The following is a 27,482-nucleotide window of genomic DNA, read 5'->3' as shown; positions in this document are numbered from 1 at the left end:
TAGTGCGCACCTCTAATCCCAGGTGAGACAGAAAGGGAGAAATTGAGGGTATCTCTAAGATATCTGACCTAAGTAATAGGAAGGGTGGAATTTCCTTAACAGTTATTTCCTTAACTGAAATAAGGAATGCTGTGGGAGGAATGCATTTGGGTGTGGTGATGAGACTGGGATCTGGGTTTTGGTCCTATCAAGTTTGAGATTTCCATTAGATATGCAAGTGAAGATGTTAAGTAGGCAGTTGGAGTCTTGAATGCAAGAGAATGATCTCGGCTGGCAATACATATTTGAGGATTGTCCACATATAGATAATATGTAAAGCCACGAAATTGTTGGAGATCAACTGGGGAGCTAGGATAGATAAAAAGGAAAAAGATTAGAGGTCTAAGCCTGGGGCACTTACTCTTTGGCATTCTAAGGATGTAATGAAAAAACAGCAGGCTGGGAGCGGTGGCTCACACCTGTAATCCCAGCACTTTGAGGCGGGTGGATCACTTGAGGTCTGGAGTTTGCGACAAGCCTGGCCAATATGGTGAAACCCCATCTTTACTAAAATACAAAAAAAAAAAAATTAGCCAGGCGTGGTGGCAGGCGCCTGTAGTCCCAGCTACTCGGGAGGCTGAGGCAGGAGAACAGCGTGAATCTGGGAGGCAGAGCTTGCAGTGAGCCGAGATCGCGCCACTGCACTCCAGCCTGGGCGACAGAGCGAGACTCCCTCTCAAAAAAAAAAAAAAAAAATTAGCCGGGCATGGTGGTGCGTACCTGTAGTCCCAACTACTAAGGAGGCTGAGGCAGGAGAATCACTTGAACCCGGGAGTGGAGGTTGCAGTGAGCAGGGACCATGCCATTGCACTCCAGCCTGGGGGCCAGAGCGAGACTCATTCTCAAAAACAAAAACAAAACAAAACCAAAAAAAGTAAAAACAGGGAAGAAGATTAAGTGGCAAGTGAGGTAGGTGAAACCAATGTGGTATCCTATAACTCAAGTAAGTTAAGGAATGAGACCAGACCTTTGGATTTACATTGTGGAGGTCATCTGTGACTTTGACTAGAAGTTTTGTTAGAATGTTGCAGGGTGACGTCTTGTTTGGTGTATGAGTCAGAGTTCTCCAGAGACAGACCCAATAAGAGAGGGATGGATAGATGGATGGATGGATGGATGGATGGATGGATGGATGGATGGATGGATGGATGGTTGGGAGGGAAAGGGGAATTGGCTCACGTGTAAATTGCATTATTCTTGAAAAGATGTTCCCTGAAACTGCAAGTTCTGACGTATTTGCACATTTTTTGGAAACAACGCCTATATCACTCGGAGATGTTAAAAGGGGGCAGGCTCAGTGGCTCACACCTGTAATTCCAGCACTTTAGGAGGCTGAGGCCGGAAGATCGCTTCACTTGAGTCCCAGCCTGGGCAACATGGCGAAACAACATCTCTACAAACAAAACAAAACAAAAATTAGCAGGCCGTGGTGGCGCACACCTGGAGTCCCATCTACCGGGGAGACTCAGGCGGGGAGAATAGCTTGAGCCTGGGTAGCAGAGGTTGCAGTGAGCCGAGATCGCACCATTGCACTCCAGGCAAGAGTGGGACCCTGTCTAAAAAAAAAATTTTTTTTTCAAAGGGGTTAGTGGCCCCAGAGAAAGGATCACTTCATTAATAATTAAGATGGTTAGCCGGTCATGGTGGCTCACGCCTGTAGTCCCAGCTACTCGTGAGACAGAGGAACGAGAATCGCTTGAACCCAGGAGGCGGAGGTTGCAGTGAGCTGAGATTACGCCACTGCACTCCAGCCTGGGCAACAGAGTGAGACTCGGTTTCAACAAAAAAAAAAAAAAAAAAAAGAAAGAAAAGAGAAAAGAAAAAAGAAAAAAATAAAAATAAAAAAGAATTAAGATGAGCTCTCTTCGGTCAGGTGGAATCAGGCGGCGCTGGCTTCTTCGCTGGGCTCGCCTGCGGTTGTGCCCCAAGCCTACTTCCCGCTCAGTCCTCCGAGACGTGGCTTCCAGCAGGGGTCGCTGCTTCGCTGCCGCCCTGGCCTCGCGCCCAGCTCGACCCGCTCTCACCGCGCCGGCGCCGGCGGAAGGGGCGGGGCGCAGGTAGGGGTGGCCTGGAGGCCTGCAGTCCGCGCGGCCACGGGGAGGGACGAGAGGGCCTGACGTACAGGTGAGTGCGCCTCTGCTGGTGCGCCGCGCCGGGCCCCCTGCCCGCGCCCCCTGTCACTTCGCCCTGCCGCCCCGCCCACGCTCCAGCCGTGTCTCCCCATGAGTGTCCCGTATTCTGCCAGCCTTGGGACGCCCCGCGAGCCCAGGGCTGCGCAGGGGCTGCGGTAATTGAGCGCGGCGAGGACTTCCGTTCCTGCGTCCGATCGCTCCTGCTGGCTCCGAATGCAGATTGCGAACCCGGGAACGCAGTTGTCCATTTCCTTTGACCTTGGGGACCCAGGAGGGTGCACTGCCCGCGGGGGCGGGGAGGGAGCTAGAGGAACCCGACCCTGTCTTAGCCCTCAGCCTTCGAGGTCTCCAAGTAAAGGGAAGGATCTTTAGCTGTATTAGACTTCAAAGCGTTTAGACCAGTTTCTCCATCTTACGGAGCGGTGAACGGGCTCAGGAATGTGGAGCGTTTCCTGGCGTCAAGCAGGTCAAAGTCAGCGCTGCTTTTCTTACAGACACTGCTTTTCTTACAGACACTGCTTTTCTTACAGTCTTCGGTTAGTTCAGATTGTATACCTCTCCTGAAGATGTCACCCAGAACCTCCTATGAGCTTCTGCCGTGATCATTCCTCCACTCACCCTACACCAACGCCAAAGAGATCTTTTAAAATGGACTTCTATCAGGTCAATTCCCAGGGCCCATCATTGCGTGTTCTTTTCCTGATTCATTCGAATGCATCCGTTCTGATCAATTTTTATTCCACAGGGGGGTGTTGTTTTGTCGTTTTTTAAGACACTAGCTCTGTGGTCAAGCCTAGAATACAGTGCTGTGAACTCTGCTCATTGCAGCCTCCCCCTCCCAGGTTCAAGCGATTCTTCCGCCTCAGCCTCCCGAGTAGCTGTGACTACAGGTGTGCGCCACCACGCCTGGCTAATTTTTGTGTTTTTAGTAGAGACGAGGTTTCACCATGTTGGCCAAGCTGGTCTCGAACTCCTGGCCTCAACTAATCCGCCCCCCTCAGCCTCCCAAAGTGCTGGAATTACAGGCGTGAGCCACTGCGTCTGGCCTATTTTTATTTTAGATCTCACTGTGTTGCCCAGGCTGATCTCAAGCTCTTGGACACAAGCGATTCTCCTGCCTTGGCCTCCCAAAGTGCTGGGATTATAGGCATGAGCCACCTGCCTGACCTCATTTGCCCTCTCAATCCCCCTTACCCTGCTCCACTTTCTTCCCCTAGAGCATTAACCACCAGCTATCATGTAATTTACACGGTGTTTTTTTGTGTGTGTGTACCTGTTTCCCCTACTAGAGTATAAACTCTACAAGAATAGGAATCTTCATCCATATGTTTTTCCTCTGCTGAATTTCTAGTGCCCAAATTAGTGCATGGCACATGGTGAGTGCTTAATTAAGGGGAGGAGGCCAGTGTTGCTGAAGCTGAATTTGCAAGAGTCAGATTGCAGATGAGGTTGGAGAGGAAATGGGGGCTGAGGGAGCACCAGATCCTGTAGAGCCTTTAGACCATGGTAGAGACTTTGCTTTTCTCTGAGTGCTTTTGTAGGGATTTGAGGAAAGGAGTGACATTGTATGAATGACTTTATTATGTACCCACATGGAGGTGTCAAATAGGCGTTAGATATTGTGTTGCAGGTCCCCAGGTTCATTGATTCACTAAGAGGACTCAAAAGACTCAGCACATAGTCATACTCACAGCTGTGATTTATTATAGCAAAAGGATACAAAGCAAAATAAGCAAAGGGAAAAGATGCATGGGACAAAGTCTGGAGGAAACCAGGTGCAGTCTTCTGAGTCCTCTCCTAGTGGAGTCACATGGGGTATACTTAATTCTTGCAGCATCAAATTATGACAAGACGTGAGAGATCTATATCAGGAAAGCTCATAGAGCTCATTTTTCCAATAAAAAGTCACATAGGCACTGTCTGCCTAGAGTGTGCCAAAATTTCAGCTGCCCCAGAAAAACGCAGGTGTTCAGAATCACATTGTACAGTTTCAGCACAGTGAGCCGCTCTTACCCAGGTGGGAATTGTGGGAACCCTCATGAAGTTCAAGTTCCCAGACACTAGCCATGGGCCAACTATGCAAGCAGGCATTCTAAGGATAGCAATCTCAGGCCTGTTATATTAATTCTTTTCTGCACAGATGTATGAGTCTGGAATTTGGGAGAAAGTCCTGGAATGGGAATATAGATTAGGGTGTGGTTGGCATATAGGTGGTATTTAAAGCCATAGAAATGATTGGTGTCTTGATAATGCGTTTGTAAGAATTAATTGGGTACACTTAAGAGGTGAGCCGGATAAAGTGAATGTATAAGAGAAGAGGACCAAAGATAGAGCCCTGGGCCCCTCCAACTTTAAGATATCAGGGAAGGCCAGGCACAGTGGCTCAGGCCTGTAATCCTAGCACTTTGGGAGGCTGAGGTGGGCGGGTCACTTGAGGTCAGGATTTCCAAACCAGCCTGGCCAACATGGTGAAACCCTGTCTCTACTAAAAATATAAAAATTAGCCAGGTGTGGTGGTAAGCGCCCGTAATCCCAGCTACTTTGGAGGCTGAGGTGGGAGAATATGGCCTGAACCCAGGAGGCAGAGGTTGCAGTGAGTCAAAATCGCGCCACTGCACTCCAGCCTGGACAACAGAGGAAGACCCTGTCTCGAAAAAAGAAAGGCCGGGTGCGGTGGCTCACGCCTGTAATCCCAGCACTTTGGGAGGCCGAGACGGGCGGATCACGAGGTCAGGAGATCGAGACCATCCTGGCTAACATGGTGAAACTCCGTCTCTACTAAAAATACAAAAAATTAGCCGGGCGTGGTGGTGCGCGCCTGTAGTCCCAGCTACTCGGAGGCTGAGGCAGGGGAATGGTGTGAACCCGGGAGGCGGAGCTTGCAGTGAGCCAAGATCTCTCTGCTGCACTCCAGCCTGGGCGGCAGAGCGAGACTCCGTCTCAAAAAATAAAAAAAAAAGAAAAGAAAAGAAAAGAAAAGAAAGAAGATGTCAGGGAGAAGAGAAGGACGCAGCAAAGGAGTCTCCTTTTTTTCGGGGGGGAGATAAGAGTTTCGCACTTGTTGCCCAGTCTGGAGTGCAGTGGCCTCGGCTCACTGCAGCCTCCGCCTCCCAGATTCAAGTGATTCTCTTGCCTCAACCTCCTGAGTAGCTGGAATTACAGGTGCCCGCCATTGTGCCTAGCTAATTTTTTTTTTTTTTTTTGAGACGTTGTCTCACTCTTGTTGCCCAGGCTGGAGTGCAATGGCACAATCTTGGCTCACTGCAACCTCCCCCTCCTGGGTTCAAGCGATTCTCGTGCCTCATCCTCCTGAGTAGCTGGGATTACAGGCACGTGCCACCACGCTCAGCTAATTTTTGTATTAGTAGTAGAGACAGGGTTTCTCCATGTTGGTCAGGCTGATCTCGAACTCCCAACCTAAGGTGATCCACTCGCCTTGGCCTCCCAAAGTGCTGGGATTACAGGCGTGAGCCACCGTGCCCGGCCAGCAAAGGAGTCTTAGAAGCAGCAGCCACAGGAGAGATAGGAAGAAAACCAAGAGTGAGGTGTCTTGGAGACCAAGTGAAGAAGAGAGGCGTTATCAGTTTTTTCAAGTGCTGCTGAGAAGTCAATTAAGATGAGGACTGACATGACCTTTTGGATTTAGAAAATGAAAGGAGTGGAGTTGAGGAGAGTTAGACAACCATTTTGAGGAGTTTTATGGTAAAGAGGGGCAAGAAAAGAGTTGGTAGCTGGGGGGTGTGGAGGCAAGAGGTTTGTGTAATTGATTGCTTTTGAATGAGAGAAAAATAACAGCATCCTGTCCTTTACTATAGCCACCCCCACATTGACTCATTTCCTCACATATGCCAAGTGCCTGGCTAGGCCCTGGTATAAAACATGCAGTCCTTGTCGTCAGGGAACTGCCATTTAAGTGGAATGTGGGCAAGTAAACTGTCTGCCAGGGCACACATGTGAAAGCAGGTCCAGGGGAGGCTGAACCCTGCACCAGCTGGAGCGCAGAGCAAGAATGCCTGAGCTGGGCGTGGTGGATCACGCCTGTAATTCCAGCACTTTGGGAGACTGAGGCAGGCAGATCACAAGGTTAGGAGTTCGAGACCAGGCTGGCCAACGTTGTGAAACCCATCTCTACTAAAACTACAAAAATTAGCTGGGCATGGTGGCCCATGCCTGTAGTCGCAGCTACTTAGGAGGCTGAGGCAGGAGAATCGCTTGAACCCAGGAGGCGGAGGTTGCAGTGAGCTGAGATCACGCCACTGAACTCCAGCCTGGACAACAGTGCAAGACTCCATCTCAAAAAAAAAAAAAAGCCTGAGTATCCTTGAATGCTCATCCTCATTCATCCTTGAATGAGAGAAAAATAACAGCATGCCAATGGAATAGTCCATTATCAAGCAAAAAAATTACTGTTGTAACATGATGTTTCCCCATGGCTCAGTTTCAGGCCCCCTTTGCCCTTTGCTCACAGAACTCTGTAGGCATCCTTGCTCTGCGCTCCAGCTGCTGCAGGATTCAGCCTCCCCTGGGCCTGCTTTCACATGTGTGCCATGGCAGACAGTTTACTTGCCCACATTCCACTTAAACAGCAGTTCCCTGATGACAAGGACTCTGTGTTTTATACCAAGGCCTACCCAGGCACTTGGCATATGTGAGCAAATGAGTGATTGTGGGGGTGGCTGTAGTAATGGGCAGGATGCTCATTTCGTTTCTAGAAATTGAATCTGCCACCATTCACTGGGTTTGGTATGTCCTGAGCAGAGGAGTGAAGAACAGGGCACTGTGTAGGCCCTATCACTACCCTTAGAGTTTGGGAGATAATTTGTGACTTAATTTGAAAGTAACAAAAAAAAGGATAGTGTTGGTGCAACCAGAGTATGGAAAAGGGCATGTGGAGCATGGCTTGGTAGAGGAGGATGTGGCTTGTGTGGAGTGTGGAGGAAGAGAAGACCGTGACAAAAGGACAGGAACTTTTCAGTAGTAGATATTTTTTTTTTTTTCCAAATGAGCTGTAAGGAACCCAGTATTCTCCAGTGCTGCTTCGGTTGGAGAGGAGCTGGGTGCCTGGTTAGTTCTCTTCTCTGGCACCCCCACTTCCAACTCAGGGCTTCCTTGAACAGTTTCAAAGTCCTGAGGCAGGGCCGGGTGCGGTGGCTCATGCCTGTAATCCCAGCACTTTGAGCAACTGAGGTGGGTGGATCACGAGGTCAGGAGATCAAGACCATCTTGACTAACACGATGAAACCCCGTCTCTACTAAAGATACAAAAAATTAGCCGGGTGTGGTAGCGGGTGCCTGTAGTCCCAGCTACTTGGGTAGCTGAGGCAGGAGAATGGCATGAACCTGGGAGGCGGAGCTTGCAGTGAGCCGAGATTGCGCCACTGCACTCCAGCCTGGGCGACAGAATGAGACTCCGTCTCAAAAAAATAGTAACAAAGTTCTGAGGCAGAATCTGGGTCCTCCCTTGTGACCCTGAGTGCCCACTGCTGACAGCTACAAATAGTCGTCATCTCCAGCAAGAATTAGGTTAATATGTTTCCTCAATTTTATGTTTTTAATGAATTTTATCTAAGCTTCCAACATCTGCCAATGTTTGCCTGCTAGAAAGTTAAGCTGATCACAGTGAGAGGTAGTGAGTAGCTAATAAACACAAGGGAATTCGTGGCTTGACATTTTGGTGTGTTTTTTGAGTTTACAAGTGTATCTGATTCTAATGGTTATTTTCTGCTAGGAAAGGTTTCCTAATGCAGGTAGATGTAACTCTACTTGTGACGTCGGCAGAGAGCCACATCATATCTAGGCATTCCTCAAAGTAAACAACGGTATGGTAAAAACTAGGACTTTTTTCAAAGGCAGGAAGAGTGTAAAAAATATACTAAAAATAAATAAAAATAAAAATAGGACTTACAGATGGGGAATGTGGGCACCCAGGCCCTGACACAGAAACAGGACTTCTACCCCTAGCCATGGGTACTTCCCTCCCCTAGGTGTCTCCTCTTAGGATTTCTTCTAAGTTGGGGCAACAGTTCCTCCCACTCTTCTGTCCCTGAAAACTATCTGTTCTTTCAGGTATTGCACTAGTTGGTGAGTTTTTATTCCAGAAAAAAAAAATAAGAAAATAGATGTCAGGGTGTGGAAGAAAGAGCATTTAACTTGGAGTTGGAAGACTGATGGACAGTTCAGCTTGGTACTAATGAGTCTAGGCTTTGGAGCTTGGATGCCTAGATTTGAATAGTGTCTGTGTGACCCTATAGCTGAGATGGGCTTGTTGCAAGGAATAAATGAGTTAATGTGTAGAGCAATGCCTGGCCCACAGTAAAAACAATGAGCCTTAAGAAGACTTGACCAGCCAGGCGTGGTGGCTCACGCCTGTAATCCTAGCACTTCGGGAGGCCGAGGCAGGTGATCACCTGAGGTCAGGAGTTCAAGACCACCCTGGGCCACGTGGTGAAACCCTGTCACTACAAAAATACAAAAATGAGCCGGGCACAGCGGCACATGCCTGTAATTGCAGCTACTTGGGAGGCTGAGACACGAGAATCACTTGAACCCAGGAGGCGGAGGCTGCAGTGAGCCAAGATTGAACCTCTGCACTCCAGCCTGGGCAACAGAGTAAGACTCCATCTCATTTACTAGCTGTGCCACTTAGCTTATTCTTAAATTGCTTCAGCTTTTGTTTGTACTCATCTGCAAAATGAGGGAACAGCACAAAGTCATCCCTCAGAGACTGCTTTTTTTTTTTTTTCTTGTTTTTGAAACGGAGTTTCACTCTTGTTACCCAAGCTGGAGAGCAATGGCACAGTCTCGGCTCACCATAACCTCCGCCTCCCAGGTTCAAGCAGTTCTCCTGCCGCAGCCTCCCAAATTGCTGGGATTACAGGCACACGCCACCACACCTGGCTAATCTTGTATTTTTAGTAGAGACCGGGTTTCTCCATGTTAGCCAGGCTGGTCTCAAACTCCCAACCTCAGGTGATCCACCCACCTCGGCCTCCCAGAGTGCTGGGATTACAGGCATGAGCCGCCAAAGTAAAACTTTTAATAATGACTCTACGACTTAGGACCAACACAGACTTCCTGGGGATGATGTTAGAGAGCTCTGGCCACCTATGGCTAAACCTTCCTGTGTGTTTTGGGTGGTTGGGAGAGTGTGAGAGGCTGTGCTTATGAGTTAATTATTTTTCTTCAGATTTTCCATTGTGAAGGATCTATGCTAAAATCTTGTTAACAGTGGTTAACATGGATTGGACTAGGGCTGGTTTTAATTTTCTTTTTTTGAGATGGAGTTTCACTCTTGTCGCCCAGGCTGGTGTGCAATGGCACAGTCTTGGCTCACTGCAACCTCCACCTCCTGGGTTCAAGCGATTCTCCTGCCTCAGCCTCCCAAGTAGCTGAGATCACAGGCGCCCACCACCATGCCTGGCTAATTTTTGTATTCTTAGTAGAGACAGGGTTTCACCATGTTGGCCAGGCTGATCTCAAACTCCTGACCTCAGGTGGTCTGCCAGCCTTGGCCTCCCAAAGTGCTGGGATTACAGGTAGTGAACCACCACATCCGGCCAATTTTCCTCATATTTTTTCAAATTTTCTACATGAAAATTTATTTTATATACATATAATCAGAAATTTTATGAAAAAAAATTATTGCATATAGGGGGTATACTCAGCCTTTTCTAGTTATGACTGTTAGGGGGGCATCTAATTTAAGTTAATGCCCCTGATATTCAAATATACTGCTGTTGCCAACACTGGGCCACTGGCCATACAAACCTGTGCCAAAGTTTTCCTAGACCCACAGTGAGAAAAATAAATGACAACAGTTGATTTCTTATAATGCTGAATGTATTCATCTTAAAGAAGTTTAATTCTGGCCGGGTGCTGTGGCTCACATCTATAATCCCAGCACTTTGGGAGGCTGAGGCGGGCAGATCACCTGAGGTCAGGAGTTCGAGACCAGCCTGACCAACATGGAGAAACCCCGTCTGTAATAAAAATACAAAATTAGCTGGGCGTGGTAGCGCATGCCTGTAATTGCAGCTGCCCAGGAGGCTGAGGCAGGAGAAGTGCTTGAACCCAGGAGGCAGAGGTTGCGGTGAACTGAGATCGAGCCATTTAACTCCAACCTGGGCAACAAGAGCAAAACGCCATCTCAAAAATAGTTGTTTAATTCTGAGATGATGTCCTTCCTACTCTTTTGGCATGAAATCTTTCTTGGAGTCCACCATGAGGTATCTTTCTCAATTTTGTTTTTTTGTAGAGATGGAGTCTCACTGTTGCACAGGCTGGTCTCAAACTCCTGGGCTCAAGCAGTCTTCCTCCCTCAGCCTCCCAAAGTGCTGGGATACAGGTGTAAGCCACTGCTCCTAGCCTAGTTACCTTTAAAAAATTTTTTAATTGTACTAATCAATGAAATAGTCTGGGAAATGCTGAAATCTGGTGTTTTCTTCCTTTATTTCTGATTATGTAAAATTTTATTTATTTTCTTTTTTTGAGATGGAGGCTCGCTCTCTTGCCCAGACTGGAGTACTGTGACACGATCTCGGCTCACTGCAACCTCTGCCTCCCAGGTTCAAGCACCCACCACCACACCCGGCTAATTTTTTTGTATTTTTAGTAGAGGTGGGGTTTCACCGTGTTGGCCAGGATGGTGTCAAGCTCCTGACCTCAAGTGATCTGCCCGCCTCAGCCTCCCAAAGTGTTGAGATTACCGGCCTGAGCCACCATGCCCGGCTCCAGCTAATTTTTGTACTAAAAGTAGAGATGGGGTTTCGCCATGTTGGCCAGGTTGGTCTTGAACTCCTCACCTCAAGTGATCCTCCCTCCTTAGACTCCGAAGTGGTTGGATTACAGACGTGAGCCACCGTACCCAGCCTGATTATGTAAAATTTAAAATTAGCGAGACCTCATCTCTACTAAATAAATTAAATCTAAAAAATTTAAAGGCATTCCTATTAATGGGTATTATTCATTCTCTATTACATTAGAATATGTGTAAAAGTAATTATTGGCAACATTTCTTTTTTTTATTTTTTTTTAATTTTTTTTATTTTTGAGACGGAGTCTCGCTCTGTCCCCCAGGCTGGAGTGCAGTGGCCGGATCTCAGCTCACTGCAAGCTCCGCCTCCCGGGTTTACGCCATTCTCCTGCCTCAGCCTCCTGAGTAGCTGGACTACAGGCACCCGCCACCATGCCCGGCTAATTTTTTGTATTTTTAGTAGAGATGGGGTTTCACCGTGGTCTCGATCTCCTGACGTTGTGATCCGCCCGCCTCGGCCTCCCAAAGTGCTGGGATTACAGGCGTGAGCCACCGCGCCCGGCGGCAACATTTCTTTTGAAGGTATTTCAGGTAGTTTCTAGTCATTATTTTAGAGTACTCTGGATTATATAGCATTGTATTTATTTATTTTATTTTATTTTTGAGACAGAGTCTCACTCTATCGCCCAGGCTGGAGTGCAGTGGTGCGAGCTCAGCTCACTGCAGCCTTTACCTCCCAGGGTCTAGCGATTCTCCTGCCTTAGCCTCCCAAGTAGCTGGGATTATAGGTGCATGCCACCACACCCGGCTAATTTTTGTAATTTTATTAGAGATGGGGTTTCACCATGTTGGCCAGGCTGGTCTTGAACTCCTGACCTCAGGAGATTCACCCGCCTCAGCCTCCCAAAGTGCTGCGATTACAGGTGTGAGCCACCATGCCCACCCTAGCATTTTAAAATTGTTCCAAATTATAGTTATGTTGAAATAGAGTCTTTACATTCAGTCTGCTTTATTTCTCTTTCAAGACTTAGATTGGAGTCCCAAGAGTGGTGGATTAATAGAATTGAGATTTTGTTGTATGCTTATCCCCACCAGGAAAATAAGGCCCAAAATGTTAAATACAATTTGGAAGTAGCTAGCTCCATGTTTTTGAGTGGGCCATAATCAGAGGTATCAATCTTAAGGTACAGTCTAGGCACAAAGGAAAGTCATTTGCAGACTCCCAGTACAAGGATGTTGATCATATGGAAACCCTTCCCTCATGACCAAATCATGGTCTCTAAAACCTTCTTGATATACTTGCAGGGGAGGGGGTGGGTGTGAGTCTGCCACCATCATAAGATGGTTTCTCCTTCATTTGAAGTAACTGTAGGAATTGATTGCCCTCTGACATGTCACAAGCACTTGTCACAATTCCCTAGTTTGTGGGTCTCTAGACCCCTTCCTTGTCTGCTAGCTAATGCCTCTGTTAAACATGGGGAAGGAGATGTAAAAGGAGTTAAAATGCAGGTCTGTCCAGTTTGCTCACCCTTACCTCTGATTTGCTAGGGCTGGAGGTTGAAATAAAGTTTAGAGATTCACTCTTGATTTCATGAAGTCATGATCTGGTGTCCTTCCTTGGCAAAGTCAGTGTTGTAAGGATGTAATGTGTGTCAGTCAACAGTCTTTCTCTCCAAATTTTCCTTTAAAAAAAAAAAAAAACAAAAAACAGGCCAGGCACAGTGGCTCACTCCTGTAATCCCAGCATTTTGGGAGGCCAAGGCAGGCAGATCACCTGAGGTCGGGAGTTTGAGACCACCTTGACCACCATGGAGAAACCCTGTTTCTACTAAAAATACAAAATTAGCCGGGCATGGTGATGCATGCCTGTAATTCCAGCTACTGGGGAGGCTGAGGCAGGAGAATAGCTTGAACCCGGGAGGCAGAGGTTGCGGTGAGCCGAGATGGTGCCATTGCACTCCAGCCTGGGCAACAAGAGCGAAGCTCCATCTCAAAAAAAAAAAAAAATTGAAAATTAAAAAAACCAAAAATCATTGAGAACTATTGTTAGTATTTTTTTAGAAGCAGTCAGTACCCAAAGCTAATTTGGGGGAGGGAGAAGAGTAGAACCAGTGCTTTCACACATACTAGTATCACATTGGACCTTCCTGACAATCCTATGAGCTAATCACATTAGTTGCAGTTAGAAGATTCACTGTGCTGTGATATATGGCCCCTGGTACATGCAGATTGATACGCCTTTTTTTTTTTTTTTTTTTAATTTTGAGATGTGGTTTCTTGTTGCCTGGGCTGGAGTGTAATGGCATGATCTCGGCTCACTGCACCCTCTGCCTCCCAGGTTCAAGCGATTCTCCTGCCTCAGCCTCCTGAGTAGCTGGGATTACAGGTGCCTGCCACCATGCCTGGCTAATTTTTGTATTTTTAGTAGAGATGGGATTTGGCCATGTTGGCCAGGCTGGTCTTGTACTCCTGACCTCAGGTGATCTGCCCACCTCAGCCTCCCAAAGTGCTGAGATTACAGGCGGGAGCCGCCGCGCCAGGCCCGATAGGACTTTTTAGGGGCGCATACGTATAGTACTGGACAAAGTGTTCATAGTGCATATGGTTTATGTTGTAAGAACGTCATGACACTGCATTTGTGAGATAAAACTGATTTATTATCTGTTTCAGATTACAAGCGCCATGGCTATGGCTAGTGTTAAATTGGTTGCTGGTGTTTTAAGAAAGCCAGATGCCTGGATTGGACTCTGGGGTGTTCTCCGAGGGACACCTGCGTCATACAAACTCTGTACTTCCTGGAATCGATACTTGTATTTTTCTAGTACCAAGTTACGTGCACCAAATTATAAAACACTTTTTTATAGTATTTTCTCACTGAGACTCCCAGGACTTTTACTATCTCCAAAATATATTTTTCCTTTTTCCATAAGACTCAAAAGTAATATAAGCTCTACAAAATCTACTAAAAAGTCTCTGCATAAAGTAGATGAAGAGGACTCTGATGAAGAAAGCGATCATGACGAGATGAGTGAGCAGGAAGAGGAGCTTGAGGATGACCCTACTGTAGTCAAAGACTATAAAGACCTGGAAAAAGCAGTGCAGTCTTTTCGGTATGATGTTATCTTGAAGACGGGGCTAGATATTGGGAGAAAGTGAGTATGATACACATTTCATTATAAACTCACTCATAGTCGTGTTATTTTAATGTAGCATTCCAAATCACTTGGCCCATATTATGGTGAAGAATAACCACAATAAAAGGACCTTTATAGGTAACCTGTTTCAATTATTTCATTTTATAGATGAGCAAACTGATTTCCAAAGAAGTCAAGTGACTGCCTGCAAATCCCATGTGCCATATTAGAAAATTTGAATCTAAGACACAGTTGACTGTAAGATGAACCATTGATTTAATAACAGCTTCTTGAGGAGAAAATGAATCACCATATTAGATGTATGTAGCAAGCATAAAATGCACCGGGATATTTCACAAATGCTATAATGTGAAACGGTACCTCGGCTGGGCACGGTGGCTCATGCCTGTAATCCCAGCACTTTGGGAGGCCGAGCTGCGTGGATCACAAGGTCAGGAGTTCAAGACAGCCTGGCCAATACGGTGAAACTCTGTCTCTACTGAAAATACAAAAATTAGCCAGGCGAGGTGGCAGGCGCCTGTAGTCCCAGCTACTTGGGAGGCTGAGGCAGGAGAATTGCTTGAACCTGGGAGGCAGAGGTTGCAGTGAGCCAAGGTCGCGCCACTGCACTCCAGCCTGGGCAACTGAGCAAGACTCCATCTGGAAAAAAAAAAAAGGTACCTCTTAGAATTAACAGCATGATGTATAATAAGATGATGGTTAAGAATGCAGGCTTTGGCCAGGCGCGGTGGTTCATGCCTGTAATCCCAGCACTTTGGGAGGCTGAGGCAGGCAGATCACAAGGTCAGGAGATCGAGACCATTCTGGCTAGTACGGTGAAACCCAGTCTCTACTAAAAATACAAAAAATTAGCTAGGCGTGGTGACAGGCACCTGTACTCCCAGCTGCTCGGGAGGCTGAGACAGGAGAATGGCATGAACCTGGAGGTAGAGCTTGCAGTGAGCTGAGATGGCGCCACTGCACTCCAGCCTGGGCGACAGAGCGAGACTCCGTCTCAAAAAAAAAAAAAAAAAACAAAACAGAATGTGGGCTTTGGAGCCAGATTACTGGGGTTTCAGTCCTGGTTCTGTGTGACCTTGGGTTAGTTACTTAAACTTTCTGAGCCTCAGTTTTCTCATCTGTAAAATGAAGATGATAGAACCTAGTTTAGAGAGTGGTTGCTAGGATTGAGTGCGTATATATCTATCTCAAGCACTTATAACAGTGTCTGGCACATAGTAGGTACTCAATATATGCGGGCTGTTTTGAAGAAAATACTACATATGTTCATGTATAATAGAGGTATTGAGGCCAGGCGCGGTGGCTCAAGCCTGTAATCCCAGCACTTTGGGAGGCCGAGGCGGGTGGATCACGAGGTCAGGAGATCGAGACCATCCTGGCTAACATGGTGAAACCCTGTCTCTACTAAAAATACAAAAAACTAGCCGGGCGCGGTGGCGGGCACCTGTAGTCCCAGCTACTCGGAGGCTGAGGCAGGAGAATGGCGTGAACCCGGGAGGCGGAGCTTGCAGTGAGCTGAGATCGCGCCACTGCACTCCAGCCTGGGTGACAGAGTGAGACTCCGTCTCAAAAAAAAAAAAAAAAAAATAGAGGTATTGAGTCTAACCTTTCAGATTTCTTTTTTTTTTTTTTTTTTTTGAGACGGAGTCTCGCTCTGTGGCCCCAGCTGGAGTGCAGTGGCGTGATCTCGGCTCACTGCAAGCTCCACCTCCTGGGTTTACGCCATTCTCCTGCCTCAGCCTCCCAAGTAGTTGGGACTACAGGCGCCTGCCACCACGCCCAGCTAATTTTTTTGTATTTTTTTTAGTAGAGACAGGGTTTCACTGTGCTAGCCAGGATGGTCTCGATCTTGTGACCTCATGATCCGCTCACCTCAGCCTCCCAAAGTGCTGGGATTACAGGCGTGAGCCACTACGCCCAGCAAAGATTTGTTTAGTATTCTGATTCCCTCTCTGCTAGATTAATTATATAAGAATAGTGGCCTTCATTGTTCATTTATTCCTTTAGGAATGATTGCATGCATATTATATACAATGTAAGAATTGTGATATGAATAAATGCAGAAAAAGTCTTGTGTAGTTTGTACCTTTATGACCTAATGTAATGTCATAGTTTAATTTTTTAATCCTTGAAGCTTAAGAGATTTATAAAAAGGGCTGGGCGTGGTGGCTCACGCCTGTAATCCCAGCATTTTCAGAGGCCGAGGCAGGTGGATCACGAGGTCAGGTGATCAATACCATCCTGGCTAACACAGTGAAACCCCGTCTCTACTAAAAATAGAAAAAATTGGCTGGGCGTGGTGGTGAGCGCCTGTAGTTCCAGCTAATCAGGAGGCTGAGGCAGGAGAATGACGTGAATCTGGGAGGCGGAGCTTGCAGGGAGCCAAGATCGTGCCACCGCACTCCAGCCTGGGCGACAGAGCGAGACTTCATCTCAGAAAAAAAAAAAAAAGAGAGAGATTAATAAAAATGAGCCAGCCCACAGGCCCCGCCCTTGGCATTCTGATTAGGGTGCCATTAGAGAATGTTCTCTAAACTCTGTAAACTCTGGCAAACTAATAAGGAGGCCTCTCCTCTCCCAGAGTAGAAACTGCTGCTGTTATTATTAAGCCGAGCTCCACATGTCAGTCACCTGGAATCAGATCATCAAAAAGAAAGGGTGTACTGATTTTTAGCTGCTTCCTCCCCTGGTCTTGTTGCCCCAGTGACTTAAGTTCAGAGAGAACAGCAGCTGTCAGATTGGAATTTCCCCAGCCTCAGTACGAACTGGTAGAGGGTTTCTTAATAGCCTTGCCATACGCGTGATGCCTGGTTTTTCTCTCAGTGTACAGAGCAGGTATCTGAGGGGAAGGCAGTGCCCACTCACTTTGGCTGTCGTGAATCACCAGAGCTGCAGCCTGGCCATGTGATCTCTGCACTGGGAGTCAGGCGGAGTACCCCAGGCCCCTGTCCAGAATGGAGCTTGACATGTATGCTAAAACCTCTCTTAAGGCTCCATCCAATTAACTGCCCAAATCTTTGCAGCAGTTCGACATCTATTTAGAAATGCCCTTTGGTCTCCCTGTTTTAGATACACAACAGAGCAGGTGACTTTCAGTTTCCCAGGACTCAAAATGGAGACTGTGGAGAATCACCGTCAGAGTAAACATTAATGGAAGGCTGGGTGTGGTGGCTCACGCCTGTAATCCCAGCACTTTGGGAGGCCGAGGCAGGCGGATCACGAGGTCAGGAGATCGAGACCATCCTGACTAACACGGTGAAACCCCGTCTCTACTAAAAATACAAAAAAAAAAAAAATTAGCCTGGTGTGGTGGCAGGCGCCTGTATTCCCAGCTACTTGGGAGGCTGAGGCAGGAGAATGGCGTGAACTTGTTAGGCAGAGCTTGCAGTGAGCCAAGACCACACCACTGCACTCCAGCCTAGGCAATGGAGCGAGAATCTGTCTCAAAAAATAATACTAATAATAAAAATGGCAAGTGTTTCTCTCAAACTTGTATACAGTTGATGCTTGAACAGTGTGGGGGTTAGGGGTGCCAACCCCCATGCGGTTGAAATGCCACATACAACTTTTGACACTTAACTGGTAATATTTTGACACTCTGAAAACTTAACTACTGATATAGCCTACTGTTGACCAAAGGCCTTACTGATACACAGTTACAATAAAGTAAGCTCGAGAAAAGAAAATGTTACTAAGAAAAGCATAAGAAAGTGAAAATATATATACTATTTACTAAGTGGAAGTGGATCATCATGAAGGTCTTCATCCTGGCTGAGGAGGAGGAGGAAGAGGAGGTGTGGACTTGCCCTCAGGGGTGGCAGAGGCTAAAGGAAATCCACATATAAGTGGATCTGCACAGTTTGGGCCCGTGCTGGCCAAGGGTCAACTGCGATTGTTTTGAGTATATTTCTATATTTTAAAGCACTTTACCTTTAAAAAAATAGATACAAGGCAGGGCGCAGTGTTTCATGCCTATAATCATAGCACTTTGGGAGGCCAAGGTGGGCGGATTACAAGGTCAGGAGTTCAAGACCAGCCTGGCCAACAGTGAAACCCCGTCTCTCCTAAAAATACAAAAGTTAGTCAGGCATGTTGGTGTGTGCCTGTAGTCCCAACTACTGGGAGGTTGAGGCAGGAGAATCACTTGAAACCGGGAGGTGGAGGTTGCAGTGAGCCAACATCACACCACCGCATTCCAGCTTGGGCAACAAAGTGAGACTTTGTCTCAAAAAACAACAAAAAAATAGATTTGAGGGTACAAGTGCCATTTTGTTACATGGATATATTGCCTGGTGATGAAGTCTGGGCTTTAGTGTACCCATCACCCAAATTGTGTACATTGTTGCTTTTTTTTTTTTTTTTTGTAGCAAAGTGGAAGATGCATTCTACAAAGGTCAACTCAGACTGAATGAGGAAAAATTATGGAAGAAAAGCAGAACGGTGAGATACTAACCTAAAATGACAGCCAGATGTTTTCATCACTTACTCTGCTAGTAACTCAATTAATGCTGCCCCAAATTTTCCCTCTGGCTCCTCTTCCTTCTCTGAGGTCCTCTGTGGTCCTCCAGCTCAAGCTGGTGGGAATCGGCTACAGGCTTCAGACACAGGCACTTTCACTTTTGCAGCCTTCATGACCTTCTGATGAAGCTTCTCCCTTTTAAAATTTTAGAATACGCCACTGTTCGAACTGGCAGAAATCCATTAATTAAACTTCCAGGTCATTAATGTTAGCCCTCATGGAATCCACATAATCAGATTTCAAAGAAACATGTGATCCATGTAGAGTTGTTCTTTGGCCAGTGGTATCTGAGCAGATGTGTAGTTCTGTACAGCTCAGCAGTACCCAGGGAGTGCTTGCTGGATGCACAGCTTTGTGTGCAGAGCAGCTATAAAAAATGATGTGTTCTGTATTTTCTGACAAGTCCATATCAATACTGTTGTTAAGTGAAAGTCAGTTACAAGAAAATGTGTTTCCAGTCTCCACTTTTCTAACAATAAATCATATATAAAAATTCACAGTGGCTCATGCTTGTAATCCCAGTACTCTGGGAGCTGAGGCCTGCGGATCACTTGAGCCCAGGAGTTCAAGACAAGCCTGGGCAGCATGGCAAAGCTCTATTTCTACAAAAAATACAAAAACTTAGCCAAGCGTGGTGGCGGGCGCTTGACCCAGCTACTTGGGAGGCTGAGATGGGAGGATTACCTAAGCCTGGGAGGTCAAGGCTGCAGTGAGCCATAATCATGCCAGTGCACTCCAGTTTGGGTGACAGAGTGAGACCCTGTCTCAAAAAAAAAATTCTCTCCAGGCACAGTGGCTCACGCCTGTAATCCCAGCACTTTGGGAGGCCAAGGCAGGCGGATCACAAGGTCAGGAGATCAAGACCATCCTGGCTAGCATGGTGAAACCCATCTCTACTAAAAATACAAAAAAAAAAATTAGCTGGGCGTGGTGGCGGGCGCCTGTAGTGCCGGCTACTCGGGAGGCTGAGGCAGGAGAATGGCATGAACCCAGGAGACAGAGCTTGCATTGAGCTGAGATGGTGCCACTGCACTCCAGGCTGGGCAACAGAGTGAGACTCCCATCTCAAAAAAAAATTCTGTTAGAAAATATGTTTTTGTAAAAGTAAATTACATATATATACACATCTGGAATTACAATGCTGCTATTACTAGTATTTATCTTTAAGTGAAACATTATGGATTATGTTAATTTTCTTCATGCTTTTTATTTTCTGAATTTTTTTACCATGCGTATGTATCACTTTCATAATTGGAAAAAACAATACTGGTAATAAAAGTTAACAAAACACAATAAAAAGGTATGATAGAGACCCTTAAAAAGTGTGGAAGACACAAGACATGTGAGGTGTTGGAAGACATAATCTAACTCTGTGTTCAGGGAACAAAGGTTCCAGAGAAGTTAGATGTACTTTGGAGATTGTTTTGATTTCATCTTTCATATTTCAAAATATCCCTGGGGTTGGAGGATCCAAGCTACATCCGGTTGCCCTAGGACATGGGACATTGAGGCTGTCAGCTGTGCATTTGGGTGAGCACTGAGGCTTCCTGTAGTCCTTGCTAACTGGGATCATGCAGGTTCTTGCAGCTCTGTGGGCAGAAGGAGGGAAAAGTCCCCCATGCTGTCTCAGCCCCCAAGTGCCAAGGCACTGGTGATGCCCCTGACTTGAACCGGCAGGCTGGGGCTGTGGCTGTTAGCTGTTGCTCAGTGAGCTGCATGCAGTCATAAACCCTTCTCATCTCTGAATTGCTTTTTCCTCCTTTAGCCTGCCCTCCTTCTAAGCTGCAGTATTCCAAAAACAAGATGTGTTCTTGGAGTAAAGAATGATTACCCCCTGAAAACCCCGTCTCTGTGCTGGGGTCTCATTTACAAACCCCACTAGACTATTTTTCTCCCCCCACCGTTTTGTGATGTTGTTAACTACAGCCTAATTGCTGCTGCTTCATTCTGCCTTGGGTGTTCTGTTGTCTCAGCTGCCTTCCAGGTTTCTTGTGAGGGTCAGCAAAGGAAGGGGGCATTATTAACACTCAGCTGTCTTGTTACTAGGAGGCCTGGTAGCCATGGAAACTGCAGCTAACTGGAGATTTGAAATGTAGATACTTGGAACAGCCCCTAATCCCAGCCAGTTTTGCTTTGTGTCTGCTGAGGGACAGGGCTGTGGAGGGGAATAAAGAATGCCTCGCCTTCCCTGGTCGGCTCTGTGGAGCCAGTGCCTGGCTGCTGACCCCAAAGGGTCAGGTGCTTGTCTGATGCAGCAGCTCTAACCCTCGCTGCCTGCAATTCAGCAAAGCTTTTCTTTGAGCTGAAAACCAGGTGAAACCCAGGGTGTGGTAGGTGTTGGGTAATTGTTGATTAAACAGTGGCTGTGTGGTGCCCAAGTATGGGGAGTGAATCCTTCCTAAACTCATCTCTTCCTGGGATCAGTCGGGTAAAGGAGGAACACCCCTTCTCTACGCTACAAGGAAGCCCCAAAGGGATTCATTCCTTAGCCACACACTAGCCTGCTCTTTAGAGAGGCAGACATCATGCACAATATCTCTATGAAAGGATATACATAGAGTATCCTTTTCTTTGTATATCTTCTTTGCTTTTCTTTTTCCTTTTCCTTTTTATTTTTATTTTATTTTAGAGACAGGTCTTGCTCGGTTTCCCAGGCTGGAGTGCAGTGGTGCAGCCACAGCTCATTGCAGTCTTGACTTCTGGGCTCAAGTGATCTTCCCACCTCAGCCTCCCGAGTAGCTGCTATGACAGGCACACCACCATATCTGGCTATTTTTTCATTTTTTATAGAGACAGGGTCTCACTGTGTGGTCCAGGCTGGTCTTGAACTCCTGACCTCAAGTGATCCGCCCACCTTGGCCTCCCAAAGTGCTGAGATTACAGACATGAGACACCACACCTAGCCTATATACCTTTTCTTCATATACCCTTTTGTATCTTCTAAATTTTTTATCGCATGCATATATTACTTATTGAAAATGAATTGTAGGCCAGGTGCAGTGACTCACACCTGTAATCCCAGCACTTTGGGAGGCCAAGGCAGGCGGAACACTTGAGACCAGGAGTTTGAGACCAGTCTGGCCAACATGGTGAAACCCCGTCTCTACTAAAAAAACAGAAAGTTGGCCGGGCGCGGTGGCTCAAGCCTGTAATCCCAGCACTTTGGGAGGCCGAGATGGGCGGATCACGAGGTCAGGAGATCGAGACCATCCTGGCTAACATGGTGAAACCCCGTCTCTACTAAAAAATACAAAAAACTAGCCGGGCGAGGTGGTGGGCGCCTGTAGTCCCAGCTACTCGGGAGGCTGAGGCAGGAGAATGGCGTGGACCCGGGAGGCGGAGCTTGCAGTGAGCTGAGATCCGGCCACTGCACTCCAGCCTGGGCGACAGAGTGAGACTCTGTCTGGAAAAAAAAAAAAATTAATAATAATAATTTGAATGAAATAAGGCACCCTCCCTTTCTTTCTTTCTTTCTTTCTTTTTTTTTTGAGACGGAGTCTCTTGCTGTCGCCCAGGCTGGCATGCAGTGACACGATCTCAGCTCACTGTAACCTCCGCTTCCCGGGTTCAAGTGATTCTCCTGCCACAGCCTCCCGAGTATCTGGGGTCACAGGCACCCACCACCACACCCAGCTAATTTTTGTATTTTTAGTAGAGATGAGGTTTCACCATGTTGGCCAGGCTGGTCGCGAACTCCTGACCTCAGGTGATCCACCCAGCTTGGCCTCCCAAAGTGCTGGGATTACAGGCGTGAGGCACCGCACCTGGCCGAGGCACCCTCCCTTTCATGCTGAGGCACTGGGGATAGGTGACAGTGACCGAGGTCAGGGCCTTTTCTCACCTGCCCCTCCTCTGGATCGTGATCATGTGGTGAAAACTCAAAGCAGTAGTGTTTGCATTGGTCTGGATTTCCTGAAGTGTAACCAAGCCTCCGTTTTCTTTTAATTTTCAGGTGAAAGTGGGAGATACATTGGATCTTCTCATTGGAGAGGATAAAGAAGCAGGAACAGAGACAGTTATGCGGATTCTCTTGAAAAAAGTGTTTGAAGAGAAGACTGAAAGTGAAAAATACAGAGTGGTGTTACGGCGGTGGAAAAGTTTAAAGTTGCCTAAGAAGAGAACATCTAAATAAATGGATTGCTTTTTAGCAATAAAGCTGCTTTCTAGTGGTAGAGGAAGGGGTCACCTGAAAAAGAGGACATTTTTATTAAAATAAAGTTCTCTTAGCGTGTGTGGAATCTGCTGAGCCATTTTGTAGAAACTAGGATCCATATCTGGAGACACTTCCCAAGGCCTGCCTTACCCCCACCCCCTGCCCACCTTGATCCATGCCCCTTTGACCTCCTCGTGTGAGAACCCCTTTGCCAGAGTGAGATGTGTGCAGAATGAACTAAGCCCCAGAGGGTTTTAATGGCTTGCCTGCTGTTTCCCACATAAACTACCTCAGGAGTCATTGTAAAATAAACTGGCCTTGTTGTCTCTTAGTGTTTTTATTTAAAATGTTCCCTGTCCAGCGGGGCCAGCTTCCTAGGTTCAGGTTTCTTTAGACAAAACCAAGCAAAGTCAAGGGTACTTTCAGATGTTAGGGGATAACCTCTGGGAGAGCCCTTTCTCCCCTGCCCTTCCAAACTACCAGTGGCAGGGGACCTTAGTTCCCTTCAATTTGTCTTCACAAGTCTGGATGAATAAAGTTTTTCCAGCTAATTTCAAACCAGCTAGTTAGAGCCCATTTGAAATTATTAGTTTAGGGCAGGCAGGGGTCCATAAACAAAGGCAGCCAAAGACTTGTGTTCTATGGCCCTTGAGCCAAGAATGGTTTTTACATCACACATGCATGCACACACACAGCCAGAGACCTGTGGCCCACAAAGCCTAAAATATTTACTTTAAAAAAAAAAAAAACCTTTTGGCTTGGCACAGTGGCTTACACCTGCTAACTCGGCATTTTGGGAGGCCAAGGCAGGTGAATCAATCCCAGGAGTTTGAGATCAGCCTGGGGGCAACATAGACTTCATCTCTCTCAAAAAAAACAGACATTTTTGTAGAAGGGGGTTCTCACTCTGTTGCTCAGGCTGTCTCCAACTCCTGGGCTCAGGTGACTGTCTCACTTTGGCTTCCTAAAGTGCTGGGATTACAGGCATGAGCCACTGTACCTGGCCAAAGTCTAAAATATTTACTATCTACCCCTTTACAGAAAAAGTTTTTTGACCCCTAGTTTAGGGTAATCAGTAAGGGTTTAATTTTCGGGTGAAAGTAAACATACCTGTTTTATCAATGAAGAGAAGAAAACCAATTCTAATTCTCAAAGTGTCATAAAATGGATTAAGGCTTACCAGAGTGGTGTGGTGGGGTAGACACACACATAATGTACATCATCTAAGAAAGGACCTATGGATGAATAGGCCAGGCTATAGATTCCCAGGAGCTGTTTGCTGGCACTTGGAGAGGTTACCTCCAATAAGAGACTTGTTAGATTATGTCACATCAAAAAGACTGGCTGGCCCAGGCACAGTGGCTCACACCTGTAATCCCAACACTTTGGGAAGCTGAGGCTTGAGGTCAGGAATTTGAGACCAGCCTGGCCAACACGGTGAAACCCCATCTCTACTAAAAATACAAAAATTAGCTGGGCATGGTGGCAGGCACGTGTAATCCCAACTACTCAGGAGGCTAAGGCAGGAGAGAATCGCTCAAACCTGGGAGGCAGAGGTTGCAGTGAGCGGACATCGCGCCCCTGCACTCCAGCCTGGGCGACAAGAGCAAGACTCCATCTCAAAAAAAAAGAAAAAAAGACCCTGTATCTGGGCTCTTATTTGTCCCCCAGGAATTCCTGAGAATCCTTAACTGGCAGTGAAGAGAAACTTCTGTAGCCCAAAGCAGTGGGATGTTTGGGCTCATGTGTCTGGAACTGTTAACCAGCTTATTTATTTATTTTTTTTTTTTTGAGACGGACTCTTGCTCTGTCACCAGGCTGGAGTGCAGTGGTGCGATCTCGGCTCACTGCAACCTCCGCCTCCCAGGTTCAAAGGATTCTCCTGCCTCAGCCTCCCGAGTAGCTGGGATTACTGGTGCCCACCACCATGCCCAGCTATTTTTTTTGTATTTTAAGTAGAGATGGGGTTTAACCATGTTGGTCAGGCTGATCTCGAACTCCTGACCTCATGATCCGCCCACCTCAGCCTCCCAAAGTGCTGGGATTGCAGGCGTGAGCCACCAAGCCCAGCATAACATCTTTCTTATACACACAAGCCTCACAGCCCGCTGCTTCTGCCTTTTGGTAGCTGCTACCTCCCAATCTATAGCTTGAAATTTCTGGAAGGGCACTGAAACTGAATGTGGCTTTCCAAATTTACTATTCCTCTCAAAGACACGCTGTGCTGGCCGTTTTTTTCTTTGTTTTTTTGTTTTTTGTAAAGTTTTTTGTTCAACATTATTGCTAACAGATTGGGTAAATATAATATCAAAAGTAGGATGGTCCTGAAGGCATGGATCCCGATAAACTTTTCTTTTTTTTTTTTTTTTGAGGTTGAGTCTTGCTCTGTTGCCCCGGCTGGAATACAATGGTACAATCTCGGCTTGCTGCACCCTCTGCCTCCTGGGTTCAAGCGATTCTCCTGCCTCAGCCCCCCGAGTAGCTGCAATTACAGATGTCTGCCACCACGCCTGGCTAATTTTTTTGTATTTTTAGTAGAGACGGGGTTTCACCATGTTGGCCAGCCTGGTTTGGAACTCCTGACCTCAGGTGATCTACCCACTTCGGCCTCCCAAAGTGCTAGGATTATAGTCATGAGCCACCACGCCTGGCCAATGGGACTTTATTCTTAAAGTTGGTGAGACCTTCCCTAAGGCAGAGAAGTGAAGTCCTAAAGACCACAGTCAAGGCCAGACCACAGGTGTCTAAAATGGAGAATTTCTGTTTAGAGGTCAAGTAAGGACTCACTTCTGGAGTCTCATTCAGAGGAGTCACTATTAGACGCTTCTTCATAGAATGCATGGAGAATTTTTGTTAGGATTGTAGGAGAAATCCCTTAATTTTTTTTGTTTTGTTTTTTTGCTTTTTTGTTTTTGTAACCATTATTTTGCTTAAATCCTTTAATTCTTGATTCTAAGACAGACAAATGAAAGCTGAGGCCGAAATGATAGTGGCTAACTCTTTGGATGTAAGCAATGCAATCAGTATTAACTACCTGACAAGAAGGTACCCATCACCACGGCCTTCCTTACCTATGCTGAAGGATATGCCTCTTTATTTTTTATTTTTTATTTTTTTTGAGACGGAGTCTCACGCTGTTGCCCAGGCTGGAGTGCAGTGGCGCGATCTCGGCTCACTGCAAGCTCCGCCTCCCGGGTTCCCGCCATTCTCCTGCCTCAGCCTCCTAAGTAGCTGGGACTACAGGCGCCCGCCACCGCGCCCGGCCAATTTTTTGTATTTTTAGTAGAGACGGGGTTTCACTGTGGTCTCGATCTCCTGACCTTGTGATCCGCCCGCCTCGGCCTCCCAAAGTGCTGGGATTACAGGCTTGAGCCACCGCGCCCGGCCTGGATATGCCTCTTTATGCATGGAACTGTGCCTCGGTTAAGATTTCAGCTTGTCAAAACCAAGGAGGAGAGGCATGTCGAATACCCTGTGTCAGAAAGAGCACAAGCTACACCAGAAACACCAGGGCTCTTGAATTCCACTGTCAGTACTCACAGCACACTTAGCAACTATATATCAGTCTCTGGAGAAACAGGAGTCCGGAAACACTGCAGTCCTTGCAGGTGTGCCTCAGGCCAGAGCCCAGCCCAATTCCATCTGCATGGCCTCAGCTGTCTGCACTGTGAGGAGGAGCCAAGCTTCCCAGTCTGGTTCTATCTTTGCACATCTTGAAAATTGGCTTCAGGTAACAGATGTCAGGTTTTGTGCTGTTTACTACCAGAACCTTCTCTTCAAGCGCAAATGGGCTTTATTTCTTTATTTATTTATTGAGAGAAGTCTCGCTCTTGTCCCCCAGGCTTGAGTGCAATGGCTTGGTCTCGCCTCACTCTTACCTCCGCCTCCCAGGTTCAAACGATTCTCCTGCCTCTGCCTCCCAAGTAGCCAGGCTGGTCTCGAACTCCTGACCTCAGGTGATCCACCCGCCTTGGCCTCCCAAAGTGCTGGGATTACAGGCATGAGCTACCAGGCCCGGCCAACTTCTTAACTATCAACTCACGAGGCTGGGACTTGTTAGAATTATGGATCACTGCCCAGCAGATAGCTGGTCCTCCAAATGTATTTGATGAATGATTCAACTGCCTTAGAGGCAGAGATGTTCTTACTGCATTCCTTAGTCTATTTCCTGTGGCATTGAAAGATTTTCTGGTTTTGGGGGGATTGTTTTTTACTTTTTGTTTTTTAACACAGAGTTTCGATCTTATTGCCCAGGCTGGAGTGCAATGGCACAATCTCGGCTCACTGCAACCTCCACCTCCCAGGTTCAAGCGATTCTCCTGCCTCAGCCTCCCAAGTAGCTGGGATTACAAGTACCTGCCACCATGCCCAGCTAGTTTTTTGTATTTTTAGTAGAGATGAGGTTTCACTATGTTGGCCAGGCTGGTCTAGAACTCCTGACCTCAGGTAATCCACCTGCCTCAGCCTCCCAAAGTGCTGGGATTACAGGCGTGAGCCCCTGCACCCGGCCAGTTTCCTGGGTTATACTCTCTCACTAGGGCGATCCAGAAGCCCAGAAATAGTGGACAGTCAGCAAAACCCCAAGTTAAATCACAGGAACCACTAGGCAGAGACACAGAGAAATGGATTTACTTGGCACAGCTACATAAGTGGCAGCACAGGAATGAAGAGCACAGACTTTGGAGTCAGCCTGGCCTCCGTTAGAAGCCCCAGCTCTGCCAGCTATTTGACC

At 46.9% G+C, this 27,482-nt stretch overlaps 1 protein-coding gene across 2 annotated transcripts; it reads left to right on the top strand.

Annotated features, from left to right (window-relative positions):
* Window positions 1–2,098: 2,098 nt before the first annotated feature.
* MTRES1 (mitochondrial transcription rescue factor 1) lies at window positions 2,099–23,076 on the top strand. Of its 2 annotated transcripts, XM_065543651.1 has the most exons (5): window positions 2,099–2,163; window positions 11,387–11,505; window positions 13,594–14,075; window positions 18,446–18,518; window positions 22,550–23,076. In XM_065543651.1, exons 3-5 carry the CDS (start codon window positions 13,606–13,608, stop codon window positions 22,727–22,729), a joined length of 723 nt encoding a protein of 240 aa, XP_065399723.1. In that variant the 5' UTR covers window positions 2,099–2,163; window positions 11,387–11,505; window positions 13,594–13,605; the 3' UTR covers window positions 22,730–23,076. The 2 variants fall into 2 exon arrangements, with proteins under 2 accessions (XP_065399723.1, XP_005552292.3); XM_005552235.4 differs by lacking the exon at window positions 11,387–11,505.
* Window positions 23,077–27,482: the final 4,406 nt, after the last annotated feature.

This window comes from Macaca fascicularis, chromosome 4 (genome assembly GCF_037993035.2).
Source record: "Macaca fascicularis isolate 582-1 chromosome 4, T2T-MFA8v1.1".
NCBI classification, from domain to species: Eukaryota; Metazoa; Chordata; class Mammalia; order Primates; family Cercopithecidae; genus Macaca; species Macaca fascicularis.
The sequence above is the reverse complement of the archived record's forward strand: the minus strand, read 5'-3'. Positions and strand labels throughout refer to the sequence as shown.

Coding starts and splice junctions, on each gene's coding strand:
- MTRES1 (XM_005552235.4), top strand. CDS start 13,606: ATGGCTATGGCTAGTGTTAAATTGGTTGCTGGTGTTTTAAGAAAGCCA. Junction 14,076..18,445: donor GGGCTAGATATTGGGAGAAA/GTGAGTATGATA, acceptor TTTTTTTTGTAG/CAAAGTGGAAGATGCATTCT. Junction 18,519..22,549: donor TATGGAAGAAAAGCAGAACG/GTGAGATACTAA, acceptor TTTAATTTTCAG/GTGAAAGTGGGAGATACATT.